The 24822-nt window shown below is 38.6% G+C and overlaps 1 protein-coding gene across 23 annotated transcripts in view; it reads left to right on the top strand.

The window, feature by feature from the left end:
* ank2b (ankyrin 2b, neuronal) overlaps positions 1–24822 on the top strand; it is a 277742-nt gene that overhangs the window by 212977 nt on the left and 39943 nt on the right. For 15 of the 23 annotated variants that reach the window (XR_005991466.1, XR_005991465.1, XR_005991467.1 and 12 more), the window contains 18 exons: positions 22–219; positions 1749–1847; positions 2014–2112; positions 2296–2394; positions 2477–2575; positions 2691–2763; positions 3058–3111; positions 4330–4471; positions 7416–7427; positions 7709–7793; positions 7953–8056; positions 10150–10188; positions 15731–15955; positions 19102–19200; positions 21965–22119; positions 22257–22468; positions 24396–24600; positions 24686–24782. Coding sequence is in view for 20 of the 23 variants with exons in the window: in XM_041779234.1 (XP_041635168.1) it covers positions 22–219; positions 1749–1847; positions 2014–2112; positions 2296–2394; positions 2477–2575; positions 2691–2763; positions 3058–3111; positions 4330–4471; positions 7416–7427; positions 7709–7793; positions 7953–8056; positions 10150–10188; positions 15731–15955; positions 19102–19200; positions 21965–22119; positions 22257–22468; positions 24396–24600; positions 24686–24782 (2096 nt within the window). In the remaining 3 variants the exon portion in view is untranslated. The remainder of the gene's footprint in view (positions 1–21; positions 220–1748; positions 1848–2013; positions 2113–2295; positions 2395–2476; positions 2576–2690; positions 2764–3057; positions 3112–4329; positions 4472–7415; positions 7428–7708; positions 7794–7952; positions 8057–10149; positions 10189–15730; positions 15956–19101; positions 19201–21964; positions 22120–22256; positions 22469–24395; positions 24601–24685; positions 24783–24822) is intronic. The other 8 variants (XM_041779237.1, XM_041779231.1, XM_041779240.1 and 5 more) reach the window with 6 other exon arrangements.

The raw sequence follows: 24822 nt of genomic DNA, 5'->3' as shown, positions 1-24822 counted from the left end.
CTGTATCCCTCCATGTCTCAGAACGGCTACACTCCCCTCCACATCGCGGCGAAAAAGAACCAGATGGAAATTGCGACGGTGCTACTGCAGTTCGGAGCAGAGACAAACATCCTGACCAAGCAGGGCGTCACGCCGCTCCACCTGGCCTCTCAGGAGGGACACGCTGACATGGCCGCTCTGCTTATCAGCAAGGGAGCGCAGATCAACACCGCCACTAAGGTACTGCTGTCACCTGGGTTATTGGCTTGTGTAGCCGTGCTAATTATGTGCCCTCTCTCTCACAATAAGATAAAACTCATTCACATATCAGGAACTGAGATAGAATAATGTTTCATCAATGATTTATAAGATCCTCCTGAAGGTTTTCGTTGAAGCTCCTTTGGCAGCAATTACAGCCTTGCGTCTTTTTGAATATGACACAACGAGCCATTCACACCTGGATTGGAGGATTTTCTGCCATTCTCCTTTGCAAATCCTCTTAAGCTCAGTCAGATTGGATGGGGACCGCCATTGTTGGACAGCCATTTTCAGGTCTCTCCAGAGATTTTGGATAGGGTTCAAGTCAGGGCTCTGGCTGGGCCCCTCTAGGACATTCACATAATTATCCCTGAGCACTGAAGAACAGGGCCAAATGGGGCACAGTTGGCCTAGTGGTTAGGTTGCTCCCCATGTATGCAGGGGGCCAGGGTTTGAATCCGGCCTGTGGCTCCTTCCTTGCATGTCTCTCACTACTTTCTCATCCCTGTTTTTGATCCATCCACTGTTTTCCTCCTCTACAATAAAGGCATAAAAAGCTCTAAAATGCATCTAAAAAAAGATTGATGCCAAATAGTTAAATCTTAGTTTCATCAGCTTAGAGAATCCTGTTTCTTACAGTCATGCAAACTCTCAGCAGGCTTTAATGTGTCTTAAACTGAGGAGTCTTCCACCTAACAACTCTACCATAAAGTCCAGATCAGTGGAGAGCCACAGTGATAGTTGTCCTTCTGGGACTTTGTCCCATCTCCACACAGGATCTTTGGAGCTCAGCCAGAGTGACCATTGGGTTCTTGATCACCCCTCTTTATTAAGGCCCTTCTCTAGCTCAGTTTGGCCTGGGGGCCAGCTCTTGGAAGAGTCCTAGTCATGCCAAACTTCTTCCATGTGAGAATTCTGGAGGCCACTATGCTCTTGGGAACCATCAGTGAAGCAGACATTTTTCTGTAGCCTTCCCCACATCTGTGCCTGTCAACAGTCCTGTCTCTGAGCTCTGCAGGCAGTTTCTTTGACCTCATGGCTTGGGTTTTGCTCTGATATGCATTGGCAGCTGTGAGGCCTTCTATAGAGAGGTGTGAGTCTTTCCAAATCATGTCCGCCTGTGCGGACTATGCACTGGTGGACTATGCTACCGGAGCTAAATTTACAGTGTTGTTGCAGAGGGTCTAAATACTTATGTCAATAAGATATTTTAGTTTTTTTATTGTCAGGGAAGTTTCAAACATGTCTGAAATTCTGTTTTTCACTTAGTCATTATGTCATTGTCATACCTGCAATCATTTTTTTATTTGTTTAACAGTAGTTGTACTTCTGTTCGAAGCTTTTGCTTTTTTTATTCTTCTTCTGTGTTCATCGTTTTACACAAGAACAGCAAATTCCCCACAATTGCAAAGTGTACTTGGATATAAATCTGATTCTCATTCTGTGAAGAGGAGAGGGAGGTTGGGGTCTGAATCTGTGTTTTCACTAACTGTTGGTTTTCCTTCCTGCAGAGCGGTCTGACTGCTCTCCATCTGGCAGCTCAGGAGGATAAAGTGTCCGTCGCAGAGATTCTGGCGAGGAACGGAGCCAACCTGGACCAGCAGACCAAAGTATGAACCGTCAACACTCTCCGTTTTCTGCATTTCGCTTTCACACCTTCTGGTCAATAGAGAATCCCATTCTGCTGATATTATGTTCCTTAAATTCAGCATATTTACTGACTTTATTTTATGTGGTTTATAAAAGAAGAATGCTGACAGGTTTTATGTTTTTCAGTTGGGATACACTCCGCTAATTGTAGCATGTCACTATGGAAACGCCAAGATGGTCAGCTTCCTGCTTCAGAATGGAGCCAGCGTGAACTCCAAGACCAAGGTACTGAAATATATGATAATTTTGATTTATTATTACTAATATTATCACTATGTTGGCTGCAGCCCTACATCAAAATGTAGCCAGTTTTATTTCAGTACATCATGGACTTTTTCCAGGATCTAACTATGAAACATCTTCTAAACTTCATCAAAGATTTAATTTGCTGTTGTCTTTCCTTCTCAGAACGGATACACTCCCCTCCACCAGGCAGCACAGCAGGGAAACACACACATCATCAACGTACTGCTGCAGAACGGCGCCAAGCCCAACGCCATCACTGTGGTATGTAAAAACACAGAAACATTCATATTCAAGCTGTGAGTACAAATAAGCAGACACTCATTCAGCTTTTTTCCTTGTGCAGAATGGAAACACGGCTCTGGGCATCGCTCGGCGGCTCGGCTACATCTCTGTGGTCGACACACTGAGGGTTGTCACTGAGGAGATCATCACCACAACGACGGTATGTAACACCTTAGCAAGTTTTAGGTAATGGCTTTTGTACTTTTAGAACTAAAGTCATGCTAAAGGAAATATTATTTGAGTCTAACTGTATCTGTTTCCTCTCCTGCTGCCAGACGGTGACGGAGAAACACAAGCTGAACGTGCCAGAGACCATGACTGAAGTGCTGGATGTGTCTGATGAAGAGGGTGAGTCATGATTGAGGATGCAGCTGGTTAACATTAATGCACAAATTTAACACTCCAACAGAGAGAAAAACCTCTTCAAAACAGAGCTGAACATGGAGATAATGTTAATGGCCAAGAAAACATCTTTTAGTAAGTCACTGCTGAGTTTGCAGCCTTTATTTCTGGTACAGAAGATGTAGTTTAAGGAGTTTGCTCAGCAGCTTTTTTTTTTTTAACTCCCCTTTAAATACGTTTTTGAGGGTTTAATTTTGGCTTCAGGGTTCAATACTGAATGTCTGTGCTGTCCACCTGCAGTACTCAGAGCCATTGATGATGGCGTTATGTCAGACGACCCTCTGGATGATGACGGTAGTCAGCACGAGGATTTGTGTAAAGATTTGCTGTGCTGATTTTAAAGAGTGGGGTTTTTGCATGTTGAATGAGCCTGAAGAAACTGCTGATTGGTTAAATTCTCTGCACTAACTTAACTAAGAAGTTTGGTACCAGTGATTCAGATAAGGTGGTTATAAGTAATATCGTCTGCCTTCAGCATGATCTTCTTTCTGGAAACTCAAGCAAAAGAACCCTGTCTTTCCATGTTTGTTAGGCCTGTATAGCATGAGGAAAATACACGATGTGTGACAACTTTGTTTAAAATTGTGATGTGATATTACTGAGATAAACACGTTGTGTGCAGTGTGAAAATTAGCTCTACATTTCATCCATTTTCAAGGTATAAGGTACCCTACTTTAACCTTGCAAAGCAGATGGATACGCCTGTTTCTTTGTTTTTCACTGGCGAATCCATCTTGCAAAGCTCCCATCTGAACCCTTTGGGCCCAGTTAGAAAGTGACAGGACCAATCAGCGACGAGGGGCAGTACTTTCAGGCGCAGCAGAGTCGTGACGTAAACAAGCAGCAGCAAGAGCTGGTGCAGTTATGGAGGAAGAGATTAGCATAGATGCTGCTAAAGCGCCAGTTTTATCAGAACTTGACAATAATTCTTCGTTAAAAGAACAAAGAACAGCAGTGAGTCGTTTTCTTTTCAAAAACGACAAAAGTCGAGTACTTACATGTCTGTAGTCGCCATGTTTCATGTTATTCGTCAGTAGCTGCGCATGTGCAGCTTGATAGCAGCTATGTCACGTGTTTTGTTGCTCTGATTGGCCCATAGAGATGTGACAGACAGAACGTTCACCCAATCATACTCCAAGTTTTTTTCAATGCCTCTGCCTTTTCTCGAACGTTTTCTATTGAAGCTTTACCAGATGGATGTGTGAAACAAATCCGTCTGGCGTGTCAGGTTAACCCTACTTTATTAGGCTCCACATTTTGCTTTGCTTTTTATTGCCACTGAAGAAAATAAACTAAATGAAAGATTTATATGAACTTTTAGAAAACAACTTGCACATTCCCTAATCATATTAACAGAAAAGTAATTCAGAGATGGCTCGACTCTAAGAAACATATAATTATATGACTATTCAAATACATTTAGTACAGTTTTTGTGCTTGCTTTGTACTTTACATTCTCTTCTTAGCTAGTTAACTTTGGCAGCAAAGTCCTAAATAATGTCTTCTCCCCAGGTGACGATACAATGACTGGTGACGGAGGAGAGTACCTGAGGGCCGAGGACCTGCGGGAGCTTGGGGATGACTCCCTGCCGGGACAGTACCTGGATGGAATGAATTACCTCCGCTTCAGCCTGGAGGGGGGGCGCACCGACAGGTAGGTCACATTCTTCAACATTTGACTCATAAAGCCTTAAAAAGGGGAATTATTTATAATTAACCCACTGTTTCTTCCTTAAAGATAATGTTGATGTCTCTTTAATTTATGTTTAAAAAAATCCTCACCTGATTCATGGAGCAAACTATAGATCTGTTCAAGGGATGTATGATTTATCAGCATGATATCAGTTTAAAAAATAAAGTATATGTATCAGCAGATATGAAAATGCATGCCAATATTTGCAACTGATATACTGACCATTTAAATTAGAATATATTAGAAGTAAATCTTGGTCTCTATTAGCTTTAAATACTGACTGCATATAAAGTTGCTAGAAAAAGTATGTGAACCCTTTGAGAGTTCTTGGATTTCTGCGTAAATTGGTCATCAAATGTGTTCTGATCTTCATCTAATTCACAGCAATAGACAAACACAGTCTGCTTAAACTAATACTGCACAAAAATGATATGTTTTAATGTTTTTATTGAACAAAACATGTAAACATTCACAGTGCAGGGTGGAAAAAGTATGTGAACCCCTAGGCTAATGACTGGTTGACCCTCCGTTGGCAGCAATAACCTCAACCAAACGTTTCCTGTAGTTGCAGATCAGACCTGCACAACAGTCAGGAGGAATTTTGGACCACTCCTTTTTACAAAACTGTTTCAGTTCAGCAATATTATTCGGATGTCTGGTGTGCATCGCTCTCTTGAGGTCATGCCACAGCATCTCAATCGAGTTGAGGTCAGGACTCTGTCAACACAAATGTTAGCATGTGCCAGAGATTTCTGTAAGTCTTTAGCTGACACTCTTAGGAGTCTTCTTCACCTCACTGAGCATTCTGCACTGTGCTCTTGCGGTCATCTTTACAGGACGACCACACCTAAGGAGAGTAGCAACAGTGCTGAACCTTCTCCATTTGTAGACAGTCCGTTTTACCATGGACACATGAACATCAAGACTTTTAGAGATACTTTTGTAACCCTTTCCAGCTTCATGCAAGTCAACAATTCTTGATCGTAGGTCTTCTGAGAGCTCTTTTGTGCCAGGCATGGTTCACATCAGGCAATGCTTCTTGAGAACAGCAAATTCAAAACTGGTGTGTGTTTTTTATAGGGCAGGACAACTTTAACCAACACATCCAATCTCATCACAGGTTGGCTGACTCCTGGCTCCAAATAGCTCTTTGAGAAGTCATTAGCCTAGGGGTTCACATACTTTTTCCACCCTGCACTGTGAATGTTTACATGTTTAGTTCAATAAAATCATAAAAACATATATTTTTTTGTGCAGTATTATTTTAAGCAGACTGTGTTTGTCTATTGTTGTGAATTAGATGAAGATCGGAACACATTTGATGACCAATTTATGCAGAAATCCAAGAAATCTCAAAGGGTTCACATACTTTTTCTAGCGACTGTAGGCCTGTAACTTCTGTTGATATCAGCAGTTTTTATCTGCTACAATAATTGACATATTTTAGTTATGTAAGCTGGCTTATATAAACTGTAATATGTGACTATATTGGCTATAAATATCAGCCTATATTTGTCATTAATATTGCCCCATGTTAGCTGAAAATATGGGCCTGTATTGGCTTTAGATATCAGCCTAGGCAGCCATTGGTTTATGTTGATATGAATATTGGCCCATATTGGCCATGAGTATTGTCTTATATTGGATGTAAATATCAGCATACATTGGCTGTAAATTTCACCCTATATTGGCTGTAAATAATGGCCTATATTGGCTATTAACTGGCTTATAATAGTAGTAAACATACACATATATCTGTTGTTAACACTGGCTGTGACTATTGGCCTGTATTATCTTTAAACATCAGCCTATACTGGCTGTTAATTGGCTTATATCAGCAGTAAATATTGGTCTATTTTGGCTGAGAATATTGGCATATATTGACTGTAAATATCAGCCTATATTGGCTGTAATTATTGGCCTATTATGACTGTTAATTGGCTTATATCAGCAGTAAATATTGACCTATATTGGCTGTAAAGTTGGCTTATGCTAGCTTGAATAATGGTCTCTATAGGCTGTGGATATTGTCCTATTTTAGCTTTAAATATTGGCCTATTTTGGCTGTTAATATCACCGTAAAGTAGCTACAGATATTGACCTATATTTGCTGTAAATTTGCTTATATTAGCAGTCAATATTGGACTATATTGGCTGTAAATGTTGGTTTTGAATTGTGTCTGATATTGGCTGTAAATATCAGCTCAAATCGGCTGTAAATATCATTCTATATTTTCTGTCAATATAAGCCTATTAGCTGTAAAATTGCCCTAGATTGGCTGGAATATTGTTCTCTACTGGCCATGAATATTGCCCCATATTGGGTGTTAATATTAGCCTGTATTGTCTGTGAATATAGGCCTATATGAGCTGTGAATATTGGCCTGTATTGGCTGTCAAAAATTGGCCTGTAACTTTGTTTCAGATATTGGCTATCATCCACTGTAAACATTGCTTAAACCAGCTGTGAAGGCCGGCCTACAGCAGCTGTAAATATTGGCTTTTACTGACTTTAGATATCGGCTTGTATCAGCTGTGAATATTTGACTATATTGGCTGTAAATATAGGTCTATATCAGCTGTTAATATTGTCCTTTATCAGCTGTAGATATTGGTCTGTATGGGCTATGAGTATCACCCTATATCAGCATATCATATCTGCCAAAATTCAATATTATTCACAGGTATTTCTAATCCGTTTATAAAATTTAACCCTATTAATCCACTGAGTTGACCCTGTTCCTGTTGACTGACTGATCCTTTCTGGCTGTTGATGATCAGTCAGTGTGGTTGTTCATTTCTCTAACATCTTCACTAACCTCCTGTGTTTATATATGCGTGTTTGTGTTTTGTAACCTCTCCTGCTCATTCCTCATCGTTGGTCCCCCCTGTCATGACTTCATAGTCGAATGCAAAGGTATGTGCTGACATCGGCCTTAGATGTGGCCTTTTATCGTTCGGCACTGCTTAAATAACTTTAAAGTTGGAATTTAGGGGTTTAGTTTTAGAAACGGACGTGATATTTTACCAACCTGGGGGAGTGTTTGTTTTAATTTGTAGATTTACAGTAGTGAGTAGACAATTAGAATGTGAATGTACTTCAGATTTTATAACCAGTAAAATTTGAAAAGTGTTAGATATGCTAGTGAATGTGAATGTTTCCATCTATGCCAACAACAGCCCTCTTCTCTTCTCCAGCTCTGACAGGTCGTTCACTCCCACCCACCACAGCTACTACTCCCCCAAACATGAAGGTATCATGGACGAGATGCTCAGCTATCAGGTACACAGAATCAGCAACACATTAGTGATATAACCATGGAAGTAGCTCGATCTTAAAGGCCGATTAGCATGGCTCTGATGTGATGCTTCTGATTTACCAGTGATGAAAAGAACCCAAAAAAGTCCAAATGTATAATCACTACTTCTCGTTTGATTCCAGGTTTCATCACTTGCCAGGGAGAACGAGCGCGATTCATACCGGCTGAGTTGGGGCACAGAGCACCTTGACAATGTCGCCCTCTCCTCCAGCCCCATTCACTCAGGGTAGGTGCTGTCACAGTTAAGAAGAAACAAAACAATCAAAGTGAATTAAATAACAAATAAGATGATATGAATATGGATGCATCTGAAGCATTCATGATTATGCATCAACAATCACTCCAATCTGAGCCAGGTCCTCAGAGATGAGCTGCCATTAAGTTCGCTAATGGCAGCACTCCTTAATTGGTTAATTACCTGTCATTTAATTTCAATCCTCTGTTAGTCTGAAGTGTTCACAGTAAAGCTGTGGAGTGTTTCCTCTCACTCCTTGGATGTTACTGAAAATAAAGCGTACATCTTCAGCGTCAAACATTTTTGTAGAGTATAAAGCTTTGTAGTTTTTTTTTGTTTTTTTTTAGCTCTTTCCACTTTAAAACCACTTTCAAATTATTGATTAGGATGGTTACCACCATAAACTCAAAAAAAAAAAAAAAAAAAGGTTTAAAATTGCTCTTTTTCTTTACAGAAAATGCTTCTTAGGGCTACCCTAAAAATTGAAAAAAAAGGAAAAAAAAACTTTTTTTTGTATCAGAAAAAGTTATAGATTTACAAGAAGCCACACTCAGAATTTTGAGTCTAAAAAGTAGTAAATTTACAAAAATAAAAAAAAGAATTTTAGAGGATAAACAAGATGTTATTTATGAGTACATGACCTTGAAATTCTTAAGTTTATTAAGTCATAGATTTAAAGTAACAAACTACATGTATCAGAGTCATTTCCTAGATGAATAGTGCAGCGTCTAGCCAAAGTCTGGACGATTATGATAATTAAATGATTCCGGGCTTAATGGCGAGTATTTACTTACTGCTCAGCAGGGCTGAAAATTAACTTTTTCACCCACCTGCCACTTTGATTGGTGGATTCTCAAATCTACCAGCCGCTCACATTTTTTTTACCAGCCACTTTATTTTAATAAGCATCATAATGAGATGAGGTGTAACATGAAAATCAAGGATTAAAGTGGTATTACTATTTAATATCATAGTGTAGTATTTAACATCTTGTTTCTAAACCCATTCATACATTTTCTACACCCCTTATCCTGTTGGGGGTCATGGGGGTCTGGAGCCTATCCCAGTTGTCATTGGGCGAGAGGTGGGGTAAACCCTGGACTGGTCACCAGTCAATCACATGGCTGACATACACATACACTCACATCTACGGGGAATTTAGAATCATCAGTTAACCTAACATGCGTGTCTTCGGTGATGGGAGGAAGCCAGAGTGAGAACCCACGCATGCACGGGGAGAATATGCAAACTCCTGGCTAGGAACCAGGAACCGTCTTGCTGTGAGGTAACAAAGATACCTGCATTCAGCTGGTGGTGGATGTAATTTCCCACCCTGCTGCTCAGTCCCAGTAATGTGTACATCTGATTAGACTTAAACTACACAACTTGTTGAAGAGAAACAGCTTCATCAGGGAGCATTTTATAACTTAATATTTTCAGAAATTCAAGGTTTTGGTGCTCCTAATTTATGACTTTTTACATGCATAAATTTAGACTTTTTCTCATAGATTTCTTACTTGTTAAACTCAAAGATTCTGAGTTTGGTTTTTAGTGAATTTACAACATTATAACCTCAAAAGTTTTTTCCTCAATAATTAAGGGTCCCTGCTTATTTTATTTTATTTATTTATTTATTTATATTTGAGTGTCCCTAAATTGCCTGCATACTTTACTGCTTTTTTAAATTCATAAAGTAATTATTTATCCTTTTTATATGATGTCTGTAAATGCCATGGATAAAACAGCAAAGATTTCTGGGTCTTAACCTGCAGGTAAATTAGTGTTTCAGGTAATTTCTCAGTAATGAAATATATTTTTAGACTCCACAATCATGCTTTAAAACTGAAATTTCACAACAAACAGTAGTCTGCATTTATCACATATATGCATGCTTTGGGTGTTCAAAAATCTTTTTGGTAAAATGCAGACATACTATGATTAAAGGTGGTAAAATGAATGATATTAGAGTATAAATGAAATCATGTATTTTTGTTCTTCCTGCTTGTTTTCTCTCCTCTGGGCTCCTCTTCCTCTCCTCCTTGACTCTGTATTCTCTCTGTCTGATGTGGTTTTGTTGTTTTTAGCCAATCCTCTCCGTGCCATGATCATGGAGACCACAGCAGGTGACCTTCTGCACCTTGGTTTAATCACTCATCTTCATCACTCTCTTCCTCCTCTCACGTTGTGCTCTCCTGCTGGAGAGGTGTACATGTTGCTGTCCTCCACAGACATCGCCTCATTGACCTTATCTTTCTAATCTAAGTGCTTCATATTCTCTATCCAGGAGGTACTTTTGTGCATTTCGGGGTCTAAAATGATTAATACAGTTGGTATAGAAAGTTTTTGAAATGCTTCACTGGATGGCTTGAACCTGCATCAGTCAAACAGGTTGAAATTGCTGCAGCTTGGAGGCATGCACGTCAAATAGAGGGTCTTGTTTTTGCCACAAAAGGGTCAGATTCCCCTTCAAGATCTTTGAAACATTGTAGAAAAGATCACAAAGAGACACAGCTATATTGTAAAGAAGAAGTGTTACTTTTTGATACCAGAAACTGTTAAAATTCAATGGCAAACTCAGTAGCCGGTAGACTAAAGCTAGGTAGGTAGGCTTTTAGAAAGGCGTGTCTCTGCAGGGATCCTTTCTGTCATGTTGTCAGACACTTGGAGTATCAATCTGAGCCTCTCAGTGACAAAAACAATCCATCAGTGGACGAACATGCTACCTTATAAATGGCATTGCTGCAATTACAGCCTGTTTAAACATGTACAGATTGTAAAATATAGAGATACCTTCTTGGTAAATCTGAGCAGAAATGAGGTGGTGAATGTGGCGGACATGTTTGTGGGTTTCATACAATGTGAACTGTGCATTTTCACTAACATACCCACTGTTTCATGTTTGCCTGAAAAGAAGTGTTTCATTATAAATATTGCTTTATACCAGATACCTGATTGCACTTAAACATTTGTGATCTTTCAGGGATTATGAGGACATCCGTCACTGTTTTGTAACAGCTTATTGTTTGTGAATTTTAACACATTTATTTCTGTGTGTTTAAAATGTGTGTTGTTTGGTTTACTGAGGGCAGGCTGTTGAAGCTGAAGCTGTATTATCACTTCATCACATCTACACCCCCACTCATTGAGATGTGTGATTCATGTACATGCAGTGTTTACCTCTTTGCATGGGGGGTGAGGTCAAAGAGTTTCAATATGAAGTCTTAAAGTCAATGAAACATGAAAAGATGGACAAGAATGCAGCAACTGATCATCATTCCTGGATTGTGTTGAGAAAATAGACACTAAACTTTCTCAGTTAGCATGGCTAAGATTGAAAAAACATGATTCTATAAACAAGACTTTTCTGTTTGTCCAACATTATACAAAATGAAAATAACTTAAATGACCTCATAAAACCTTAAAAATCAGCCTAGTCAAGAGGAACATGTAGCTACACTAGCTACCTGTAGAAACACACTTCTGACATTGACTGTTTACAAGAAGTGGCAAAAATGATAATACCTACGACTATAAGTACGTTTTGAAGCCTTTAGCTTGAGCTAAAGCGAGTATAAAAAAACATGTGTGTTTGGGCTAGTTGTTATGGAAGCTCATTTCCGCCAAATAAAAAAGAAAAATGTGAAAGTACGAAAATTCTTGGAAAAAAATCTCTATATCATATCCTAAGTCATAATTAGAAGAAAAACATAAAAAAAAGAGATATAAAGTTAATATTATTACTTTTTACCTAATAATTTTAACTTTTTATCTCATAATTTTGACTTTTTATCTCATAATTACAACTTTTTATCTAATAATTTTGACTTTTTATCCCATAATTACAAGTTTTTATCTATAACTATGCCTTGTATTTCATAATTTGACTTTTAATCTGATAATTATAACTTTTTATCTCATAATTTTACTTTTTATCTTATAATTATGACTTTTTATCTCATGATTTTGACTTTGTATCTCATAACTATGACTTTTTATCTTACAATTTCGACTATTTGTCTGAGAATTATGAATTTCTGTTGCATAATTATGGCTTTTAATCTCCTAATTATGTCTTTTATCTCATAATTTCGACTATTTATCTCACAAGTATGACTTTTTATCTCATATTTTTACTTTTTTCTTATAATTTTGACTTTTTAGCTCATAATTATGACTCAGTGATCTCATAATTTCTGCTTTTAATTTCATTGTGACTTTTTATCTCCTAATTTCGACTTTTTATCTCATAATTATGACTCAGGACTCTTTTTTAAATTTTCTAACTTCCACCTTTTTCTTTTTTAAGTGGTGGCAATGGGCTTCCATAAGTGTTAAGATTAATGAGCAGGATAAATTATTTTTTATGGATGTTTATTCATCTGCCAGGGTTTTTCTTAAGCAAAACAGTAACAGAAGATAAGACAGAGTGTAGCAGAGTGGTTCCCTAATACTCTAACCCCCACCCCCTGATTGCCAGGATAATTAAGGTAAGCTCAGGCTACAGAACAGAGATGTTCTGATTCTGATACCAGTATCAGAAATACGTCTTAATACTGCTTAAAATGCAGGCAGTGGTATCTGCAAGTATACAAATTTATGCACCGCTCCAGTACCATTTTGTTCAACTTCATATTTTGCTTCGTTTAGCCACGCTTAACGTTTGCGCCATAAACCGGAAATCAATTTGTTGCTGGAAAACACTGCATGCACGATCTACCATTTTAGAGCAGCCAAAGGACCCACGGCAGAAGCAAAGTTTGCAGGCTGTGTGACGATTACTCTCGGTATGTGATTGTAAAAAACCTTCCAGGCCGGTGCTATCGTACATGACAAGAAGTGACACAGTTCATTAGAAGTTAGATTAAATCCACACCAGTACACCAGATATTGAACGTCTTTTTTATCCATCCACAATCATTTATTACTGCTAGCTTAAATGCTAACTGTTGAGGGACTGTCAGCCAATGACAGGTTATCTGTTATCAGAGGCTGTGCTTTATTATTCTATTTGTTTAGCCATGCTCTGAGGTTTTGCTCAGCTCTGCCAATTTCTACAGTTTACTTGTTTTGAATTGAGGCCTCTGTTCATTGAAGAACTCTATCCGGTGTAATAATCAAACATTAAGCCATAGTTTTGGTTTTGTAGATGAATTTTAAAGATGAAGGGGGAAAAGCTGTTAAAAGTGGCCTTCCTGGGACGGCTATTTTGCTAAGTTGGTTAGAGCAGGTGCTCAGATACAGAAGCTAGAGTCCTAGATTCACTGGTTGCAGGATAAATTCTTGATCCCCCACTATATGTATTGCCCCCACTCTCCCTATATTTTTGTGTCTCTCTTCAGCTGTCCTGTCTTAATGAAGGAATAAATTGTAATAATGACAATTAAAAAAAAGATCTTCCTAGATTACACTGCAGCAATCCTAGAATGCTCTACACTCAAACCAGGAAGGCCACTTTTAACAGCTTTTCTCCTTTTTAATGTAAAATTCTTTGAAGAAACCAAAACAGTGGTTTGATGTTTAAAAAATACACCTTACGGAGTGACGGTTTTAATGAGCAGAGCCATTCAAAATAAGAGGTAAGCCTTGGAGACTGGCATGCTGTGCAGCAGGCCTGGTCTTTAACATTAGTAAGATACAGCAACAGAACAGCAGCTTCAGTAGCAGTACCCACGGTATTCTGTTTAAACTTAACATCCAACATTTCCATGGCAAAGATAAACAAGCCATGTCTGACATGATGGCTCTGCCATGACTGACGCTATAATAAGAGACATCCAATTACATTGATATAAATAAGATTTTATTTGGCTTTAGAGACACAATATGTAGACTTTCTGTGCTGAAAAATCCATATTAAGTTAAAAACTGACCATTTATTTATGTATATTTTTAAAATGAGGCCTAAGAGTATCTCCAGTGTTTCCTAAAGTTTTCAAAGACAGAGAAATTTCAGATTTTTATGAATGTGACAGACATGTCTTCTTATGAAGGCTGCCATAGGTTACAAGTTTTGGCTCCGCCCACCTTGGCAGACTCTTTCTCAGTACTACTTCTTGTTTTGAATTGAGGACTCTGCTTTATAAAAAGGCGCATCTTAAGGCATATTTACTAAACAGAAAACCAACATCTTGTTTTCATTTATAAATTTCTTAAAATCAGGTAGAAATACACTTAAAAAGGCACTTCTGCATTCATGCTGGGAGCAGCACCAGAGCGCATGCTCCTTCTACCGATCCCAGAGCCAAGGCCGCTTCCAGCGTGGACACAGAAGTGCACTTTTTAGTGGATTTCTCTCTCATTATGAGAATTTAATGAAAGAATACACCATATTGGTTTTTCTGTTTCATAAATATGGCTTATGAGGTGACATTTTACTGAACAGAGTTCTCAATTCAGAACAAGAAATAGACAGCAGGGATGGGCATAGCAGTAGAGCGCTTGTCTGTGCTCGCCTTATTGTGTCATTGTGTTAATGTAGAGCCCCCTGGTGGTGGAATTTCACATATGGTGCATTTAAAAACTTTTGAACATATTTAAAGTGATATAAGACCACAACTAAAAAATACATGTAACACAGAAACAGACTTAAAAAAAAGACATTTCTGTAGAAAACTCTGCAAATTGTAGGTTTAACAATAATGCACTGTTTCTGTTTCATGAATGAGTTTCATAGAATGAGAGAGAAAAGCTGTTTCAAATGTGATGACGCCCTCTGACTTTGGGCTGCAAACTATTCGCAAAGCATTCTCGCAGTGCAAAACTGGATGTCATCATCGCTTTTAACCAGCTTTTTATCCTCAATATTTAAGAAATTCATGCATGAAACAAAAATACTGGTTTGTTGATTCGGGATTACTCAATGCCAAGGGCAGTTTGAGTTTCTTTAAAAACTTTTATGTCTTTTATGGCAGCCATGACAACTATAAAAATAAAGGATTTCTATTGATCTGAAAACTGTTGAAATATACAGTACTGTGCATAACTTTTAGACATGTTTGAACCAAACATTTTGGCTGAAATAAGGTGTGGTGTGGCGATTAAACCACCTGAGGGCACTGTCAGTTCAGAAGGAGGATTGACACAACCCTGGTCATGATCTGGATGTCCTTGCATGTTACCAAAGGCATGGGAAAATAATCTGTTGAAAAAGTAATAAAGCCGACACCTTTAGGGCAGACGGATGTGGCCAGTAGGGGTGGTCCAGGGTACTTTCTGGGCAGGTCAGGCTGTGGATGTCCCAAGGCCCTGAAAACCGCTGGTGGTCATCTGGCATATTACCAAGGGTGAAAAGGCTCGTACAAAACATTTGCTGTTAAGCTTGACCTTGTCAACACGTGTCACGTGTCGCCCTCTTCACCTGCTCTAGCCCTGCGTTCTGCCAACAGCCACGTGAAAAATCTTTGCCTAAAAGTTATGCACAGACCTGTACATCCTCAGCTAAAAATCTACATAACATAGGTGTAGTTATTAAGTTAGTCAGTTAAAACTGAGACATTTAAGGGCAAAAATGTTGCATATTTTACCAAACTAGGGTGCTGATTTCAGCTAACTGTAAACACTTTGGCAATCAACCCGTCAGGTAGCTTTGGTGTCTATATTCTCATCACTAAATTGGATCAATAATAACAATCAACTAATTTGTGGAATCCTCCTGTTTCTCTGCAGCTTTCTGGTCAGCTTCATGGTGGACGCCAGAGGCGGAGCCATGCGTGGTTGCCGACACAACGGCCTACGCATCATCATCCCACCCAGGAAGTGCAGCGCGCCCACTCGTGTCACGTGTCGACTGGTGAAAAGGCACCGCCTGGCCACCATGCCCCCGATGGTGGAGGGCGAGGGTCTGGCTAGCAGACTGATCGAGGTTGGGCCATCTGGAGCTCAGTTCCTTGGGTAAGAGTTATGAGTTTATGATCAAACAGATGGATTTAAAGTTTGTAAAGACAGATGCAAACTTTGACATGTACTCACTAGAAACCAATGATGACTTAATGACATTATAGGACAGGTTTGGATATTTTATGTACAGTAAATCCACTTTAGATGAAGTAAAACATTTAAATTGAAAGCTTTTGTGTGTTAAAGAGGCAATGTACATTTAAATATATGTTCAGAGAAAAAGCAAAGAAAATTTGTCTCCCAGATCAATCTTCAAGAACTAAGATCTATTATTTCCTCTTCAAAAGCATCAGCCTGTCTTTTAGTCTCAGTTCTAGTCAAGCCTATTAAGACAGTTTTCCTCTCGTTAGTGTGTCTCCTCCGGACATGATCACTGTGACATGCCAGGCACCTTAGCCTTGGCAGAGGGTTAACATGAGTCTGGATCTGCTTGAGATTCCTGCCCCGTAAGGGAAGGTTTTTTTTCACCACTGTAACGGGTGATTAGTGCTAATTTTTATTAAAATGACACTGATCCATTATAATACGCCACATCAGAGAGTACGGTCTAGACCTACCCTCTTTAAAAAGTGTCCTAAGATCACTTTGCTTATGAATTGGCGCTAGACAAACAAGGATTGATTGATTGGTTAACCTCAATATACTAGATCCCAGAAACAATCAAATAAAATTGATGCCTATTTTGACACCACAGCAACAAAAATACAGATTCCAGCCACCAAATATCAGGACATTTCTTGTTTCAGATTGCAAAATTGTAGGAAAACTCCTAATCCTGCACAAAAATGTTGGGTTTATTTTATTAAGGGTTCTTTTTAGCCAAACAGATGAGAATCCACTTTTCTTTTTGTCTGAACATTGATTGAAAATAACTTAATCAGGAAGAGTAGCCTTCCCATTCAGGCTGTCAGTGCTGGTTTTTATCCCTTTTATTGAGAAGCTTTCAAACTTGCTGCCCTTTTTCTTTGAGATTAATTTAACCTCTGCTCTGCTGTACTAAACCTGTTTGTGTATCTGCTCTTGCTTTTTTCCTCCCAGCAGCAGGGATCTGTTAATCTTTGCTCTTCAGCATGCTCTGGTTTCTTTTTGATAACAGCTGCTGTCTAACTCTTTTAACCTGATCCCTAACCCTCAGTGAAGAAGCTTTTCTTATTAACTTCACCTGCAGAATAATGCACCATGATTGGTTTGATATGTGGCCCCAAAGTCTGCCCTCTAGTGGTCAAGTCTGGCAGAATAATTAAATAAGCTACAGTTAAGAGTTTCACCATTTTTAAGTTAATGAAAGATGATCAAATTTCCTAAATATCTTGATTTTAGGCTCATAGAATATTTAGTTCCACTGTACTCTGGCTTGGAAAAAAGTTTTAATATGAACTGAAATTCTTGTTCCCACTTTTTGGTTTTCTTTGAGCAGTGGGAACCTTTTGAAAATTTCTTACAGCACTTTTAAACTCTAAACACATCTGTGCGCTTCTATAAATTCATATACTTAAACACAGTTTTTGTCATAAATTATAAGCTAGATTTTCAAGCCCCAATTCCGGAGAAAGTTAGGACGTATAAAATGTAAATATTAATAAGATACTGTGCAAATCCTTTTCAACCTATATTCAACTGAATATGGCAGAAGGACAAGATATATTATCTTCAAACTGATAAACTGTCAATATACTGACATTCTGAATTTGATGCTCACAACATCCTCCAAAAAAAGTTGGGAGGGGAGGTTGTTTACTACTGTAAAACTAAATAAACTCTGAAGTGAAGACACTAATTGCTGAAGTACAGGAAGAGGAATTATGTAGTGTAGGCCCTGCCCTCTTTGACTGTGAAGCCATGATGTTGTAGCTCGTGCAGAATGTGGTTTGATGTATTAATGAAGTCTTCAAAGACCTGCAAGTGACCCATACCATGGGCACTGACACACGTCCATGCCATCACAGATCTTGGCTATACGATTTTGCATTGATAACTTAATTAATAATTAATTTGATAGTCTGGATGATCCTTTTCTTCTTTTACCCAGAGGACTTGACAGCCATTATTTCCAGAAACAATAAAAATGATGACTTTTCACACCAAAGCACAATTTTCCACTTTAGGGCCCGAGCACAGGTTGTAATATCATCAAAAAATTATGATGTTTTTGATGCCTGAGGGGTCAAAGGTCACACTGCAGAGCGATGTTCATAAATTGTAGGAATCTTTGCCCATGCAAATGGTCAAGTGAACAACTCAGCCTTTCAGGGGCGCTCCTTTTATGTCTATTATCCATGAGCCCCCTAAGAAAAGCTTAGCCCCCATCTAGCCCCAGGATCCTTTCCTTTCTGTCAAAAATTAACATCATTTTTAAGTGTTTTTTTTTTTTATTAAGAAAGTCCCCCAAAACAGGCCTGCATAATTGTTCTTACAAAAATACATTTATTAACCATCTAGCCAGTGCTTTATTATGTTTTCATTTCATATATGCTCATCTGACTTTACTAAACCTCAGTGCAGACAAAGTGTTACATCCACTCATGATCTCTGGCGCCCCCTAGGGCGCCCCAGCCTCCAGGTCAAGAGCCAGTGATTTATCCTACATCCTTGTGGAATGTTTCAGGTGTTTTTTGAAACTTTTCCAGTCTTGTCTTGCCCCTGTCCCAACTATTTTGGAACATGTTTTAGGCATCAAAGTCACAGTGTGTGTATATTTCCCAAAAGATAGTGGTACTGGTCAGTTTGAACATTAGATGTCTTATCTTGGTGCCGTCAATTGGATTTCAGTGGAATAGGATTAGAAAATGACTATTTTGTTTTTATTCACATTTTCACATCCCAGGTTTTTTGGAATTGGAGTTTTAGATAAAAACAACAACACTGAAATAAAAAATCTATAAGGGACTCTTATTTTCTTTTTTAGAAATTATTGGTAATATTTTATGAAATAATGAAATAGTATATTCCCTATGTTCATATTTAGAAAATCATCAACCCCTTATTGTTTCATCTTTTGACTCCGCCTACCTATGTCGCAATGGACATGCAGTCTATGATCCCCTCACTGTGAATAACCACCCTTTTATATGAGAAACCGAGTTTCCTAAACATGACGTGTGCTCTTTCTCCCTCACTGCTGCGTTGGGACGCTCTCACAGTAAACTCCACCTCCCCAGTGCTCCCCCTCCTCTTAATGAGGGCGAGAGTTTGGTTAGCAGAATCCTGCAGCTCGGCCCGCCGGGGACAAAATTCCTCGGGTAGGGTGGAGACAAAAATCTTCGGTTATGCATATGAAACAATCCATGGATGCCGACTGTAGTGTTTTCATTTTCGAACCCTTCATTTGCACGTTTTCATGCCAGTGTTTGTCCCCTGCAAAGTCATATCCCATCACCGTTTTTAAAACCCTCTTTTCTGCTAAGCCTTTTCCATTTCTGTGTCTTTGTTTTCAGAGCTGTTTCTCTAAAGAGATGTGTCTTAGGCCATGTTTTTGTTAAATTTATGTGTAAAATTTCAAGGATTTGTGACCTGTGAACAGCTAGGAAACATCTGATTAAAAACCAAAACATGCTACAAAAAGTCATTTTAAAGTTGCAAAAATAAAGATATTGCATGAATTAAATATTGCCTATTGCAAATATCAGTGTGTTATTATAAAGTTGACTTTTGTGAAAAAGTTTGTGAGTAATAATATAAAAGTTCCCTGTCATTAAACTGATGTTCAAGACAACTTTATTATAATATTATTGTGGACCTCCTTAAATTAAGCCTATAAATATCACTGATTTAAGAAATTAAATATTTTAATTTAAGACAATATTAACATGATGCATTGTAGTCTGCAAATATGCATTCAAGAACAGCAATGCTACATGTAAACTACAACACTTATAAAGTACACAAGCATTTATTGTGGCAAAAAGTGAATATAGCCATGCTTTTCCAGGTCACTGAAGCCTTTGAATTTCACCTGTAAATATCAGTAGTTAGGCCTTAATAGCTCATGTCTGTCCCTTGATGTATTTTAGCATGCTTTTTATAGAGTTATGTTTTTGTTTGTTCACACCAAGTAAGTATATATGTTGACTTATTATTATTTACTTCAACTATGTATATTTTTAATATTATTTGGGATCTTACTGAGTATAAATTTAAAAAGTTATGGACTTTCTCCAGCAGATTTCTTCAGCTAACAGGAACGAAGCAAGCTGTAAGGCTGCAACTTTATACTTAATGGCAAAATACATCCATGACAACATTTATTATTGAACAGCAATAAAGATAACACTATGTAACGAGCTAGCATTAATGGCCATTCTAATACTAGGATTGGAAACTAATGAAATGAAGAGGACTGATATTGGTAGTTATTGCTGCTGCTGTGGTTGGTTCTTTTGGGAATTTCTTTGGCATTTGGAAACTAATCAGTTAATCCTAAGCCAGCTATCCCTCCAGTAAGTTCCAGGTTTTCCATAGGGTCTCCTCCCTGTTCATTTAAAACCATTTATTCAAGAGACACATATGAATTGCAGTTATTGATATTTGTACTTATTGCAGTTACTTTTATTTTGAAGTATGGCTCTGTTCTGGAGTCCTCTATCTGTTCCTGTGCATACAAAGACAGCCTAAGGCAAGGGTGTCCAAACTATGGCCTGGGGGGCCAAATGTAGCCCATGGTCCATTTTTAATTGGCCCTCAGCAAATTCTTAAATAAAAAGAAACTATTACCCACAATGGATCCATGACTGTAGTGTACCTCTTAGTTTCAGCACAAAGTGTGGCTGATTCTGTAAACAAACATTTTGACAAGAGGATATTTTTCCCCTTTTTTTAGATGTATTTCTGGGCTTTTTGTGCCTTTATTGAGAGGAAGACAGTGGAAAGAGTCAGAACAGGGATGAGAGAGTAAGGGAGAGACATGCGGGAAAGGCCGTTCGCGTACATGGGGCGTGCCTCAAACCACTAGGCCATCTGCACCCCAAGATTTTTTTTTCTTGTCTATATTGAGACAACACTGGAAACGGTAAACATATTGACAACTAAAATAAAAATATATTAATTTATAAGACTCTTTTTGATTAAGGCAGCAAGTAACGTGCCAATAGCGTCTCACAGACAGAGTCAGTCTGACCAGAGCCCCTTGAAATCTGATTGGTCTCCCCAAAATAGTTAAAATGACTGGTTGTTTGCCTTGTCAGCCATTAACTAGCCACTTGAGTCTACTCAATTACTAAACATGTCTTCACTGACATTAGATTAGTTTCTTTAACTTTAACATCCTCAAGGTGAGGTATGTAAGCAGCATAATGGAGCTGGGGTGAAGGAGGGTTACAAAAGTGGATTGCAGAGGGAGCAGCCTAAATTAGGCAGCAGGAGCATGATCAGACAGTTGGTTGCTTTGAGTGAATCAGCTGGCTATTAGCTGTTCAGGGCTTGGATAAGATTAGCTGGTATCGATGACTCTGCATGGCCTGCCTGAACCTAAACTGTCAATTTGTACAAGCCTAGAAGAGGATGCCAAGACGCATCTTAATCAGGTGCCTGGACCACCTCAACATGCCCTGTTTGATACAAAATAGCAGCAGCTCCTCATCATATCTTTGTCCTGAGCAAACTCCTTTCATTCATGGTTGCGTTCTTTTGGTCATATCCAAAGCTCAGGTGAGGTTTGAAAGAAGACTGGTGACTAAACAAATAAGTTTTGCCTGCCACACCAGCTCCCTCTTCACCACAATGATCCAGTCCAGCTGTAAAGAGTTATCAGTGGTGAACCAGCAACTCCCATATCCTGCCAGAGATGAATGCTACTTTTGTTCATCCTGTCTGAAGGCTTGCAACTGCTGCATGACTGTAAGCTGAAGCAAACTGGAGAAAATCCCAGACTGACTGTATTTATAATCATTTCACTACTCTAATTTAAGATAAAGCTAACTTTTCCATTGGTGACAGACACACACTTTGATGGGCCCTCATCAAACATCAAATTTACTAACTCATCCATCTTCACCTGTCCTCCTCCAGTCCTGTGATCGTGGAGATCCCTCACTTTGCTGCTCTGAGAGGTAAAGAGAGAGAGCTGGTGATCCTGAGGAGTGAGACCGGAGAGAGCTGGAAGGAGCATCACTGTGAGCACACGCAGGAGGAGCTGAACCAGATCCTCAACGGCATGGACGAGGGTCAGTCACTCAAGGAACTATTCATCAATAAGAATACATTTATTATTTTATCTGAGGGTCAGACACTGAGAGGATATAAATGCATTTTGCTTTATTTTCACATGTAAATGACTCTGACGTGTTCTTTTCTCCTTCAGAGCTGGACACGCCAGAGGAGCTGGAGAGGAAACGCATCTGCCGTATCATCACAAGAGATTTCCCACAATACTTTGCGGTAGTGTCGCGCATAAAGCAGGACAGTAATCTGATCGGACCTGAAGGAGGGATCCTGAGCAGCACTGTCGTTCCTCAGGTTCAGGCCGTGTTCCCTGAAGGAGCGCTCACCAAGAGGATCAGAGTCGGACTGCAGGTAGAGGACTAAAGAAACGTTCTTCACTTAAATGTCAGGGCTACATTTTGGTCTTTTAGGGTGTTTTGCAAACCAAAGTCAAGGCACGTTGGTGTGCAGTGCATGTTTCTCTCCTGTTTTCCGCCTGATGCACTCACATTGTTTGAACAGCAAATGAACTTAGACTCCTGTTTGCACCCATGGATGAGTCTGCCTTAACCTCCCGAGACCTTAGCTTTTGTTTATTATGTATTTTCAGTTTCTAACACTTATTTAGTATTAGTAGGACCTGATAAGTTTAAAAGCACAGCCTTGTCTTTGATCAAGAAGTACTCTTGAACAAAAATATTGTCCACAAATCTCCTGAAAATCCTGGTTCTGCAGAAAATACACACCTGGATCAGTTTTAGAGCAGATGTTTTGGCTAAATTGTTGGGGGTCCATCAGAAATAAAGTCAGTCATAAAGAGAGGGAAGATGGAGTCATTTTGATCATGGACCGCAAGGTCGTTAAGGCCAGACATAATCAACATTTCCATCAACGTTCTGAATACTTTAAGATATCCTGTAGATATCCACACAAATTCCCTAAACTTTTAAAGAAGGTTTTTTTTGTAAAAATTGGTAAAAATATTTGTTTAAGTCCCTCATTAAAAAGTACCCCAAATTTTCTTTGTAATTTTCCCCAAATGTTTCAGTGAAAGTCAATCATAAAGCCTAAACATTCCACTTACAATTCCCTTAAAAATTCCATGAACACCTGAACATTTTCCAGAAAGTCCCCAAATTTTCAGATTCCCTCTAAACTTTCTTATCAGATTCTTGAAATTTACCAATACAATCCACAAACTTTCATGAAATTCAACAAAAATTATAAATAACTTTCCCAAATTTCCATGAAAATAAATAAAATTTTAAAGCAACTTTTCTACAAAATTCCATGGAAACTACTGAAAATTTTAAGGAAATTCATCAAGATTTTGAAGCTAAAACTTCTTAATTCCTAAAAATTTACAAATGCATCCCCTACAAATTCCATGAAAATAATGGAAAATATCCCCCAAACTTATTCCAAGGCACCTAACTCCCTCCTCATTATCAGTCAAATTCACAAAAGATGCAAATAATTTTTCCAAATTTCCATGAAAATGACAAAATATTTCAAAGCAAACTTAAGCATGAATTACATGAAAAATCAGCTAATTCCCCTAAAATTTATTTTCAGATTCCTTAAAAAAATGACAAAAGCATTCCCTAAAATTCCATGGACATGATGGAAAATTTTCGCCAAACCTCCAAACAGATTTTCTGAAATTTCCATAATATTTCTTAAAGTTTCAAAGGATAGACATCCCCTCATGTCTAATAAAATTCCCCCAAATTTGCGTATAACTCGTCAAAATTTCCACTAAAATAATAACAAATATATATCAAATTCCCTAAAATTACAAACACATGTCTCAAATTTCAAACAAATTCCCCAAAACATCCATATACATTTCCTAAATTCCCATGAAAATGGCAAGAAACTTCAAAGGCTATCCCAGAAAACTTCCTTTTAAGCTATCAAAAACTGTACAAACATATCCCCAAAATTTCTGTGAAATTCTTGAACATTTCCCAGAAATTCCCCCCAAATTTGTCAACAAATTCCATCAAATTTGTATGAAAATTTCTAAAAATTGAATCACAAATTCCCCTGACATTTAAGGAAAAATATTTAAACTTCAATGGACTTTCCACACAATTAACTCAGGGACTCAGAAGGCTCAAACTTGGACTAGCCAGCACTTGCCTTTGCAACAGAGATGAACATTTTCTGTAAAAATGTATTATTTTCCCTCCATCCTTGTACAAGAGTCCAATAAAAGACCTGTAATTTCGGCCCCACTTCAATCTGATGGTAATACACTAAAATTAAAGTCATTTTGTCCTGTTTGCTGTCTCAGACTCAGCCGGTGAACGTGGACATAGTGAGGAAGATCCTTGGAAACAAAGCCACCTTCAGCCCCATCGTCACCCTGGAGCCCCGCAGGAGGAAGTTCCATAAACCCATCACCATGACCATCCCAGTTCCCAAGAGCAGCACCGACCCAATCCTAAATGGCTTTGGAGGGGACACGCCCACTTTACGGCTGCTCTGTAGTATCACTGGTGAGAGAAAAAGATGATTAAAGCTTTATTTGGACCAGTCAGACGCGTTCTAGTCCATTTAAAATGTCTTTGTGTCTGTTTTCAGGTGGAACCACGCCTGCTCAGTGGGAGGATATAACCGGAACAACTCCGTTAACGTTTATCAATGACTGCGTCTCCTTCACTACAAATGTGTCTGCTAGGTAACATGAAATGAAACTAAATCAGTGACTCAGAGTCATC

Source organism: Cheilinus undulatus, linkage group 22 (genome assembly GCF_018320785.1).
Source record: "Cheilinus undulatus linkage group 22, ASM1832078v1, whole genome shotgun sequence".
Taxonomy (NCBI): Eukaryota; Metazoa; Chordata; class Actinopteri; order Labriformes; family Labridae; genus Cheilinus; species Cheilinus undulatus.
The sequence above is the reverse complement of the archived record's forward strand: the minus strand, read 5'-3'. Positions and strand labels throughout refer to the sequence as shown.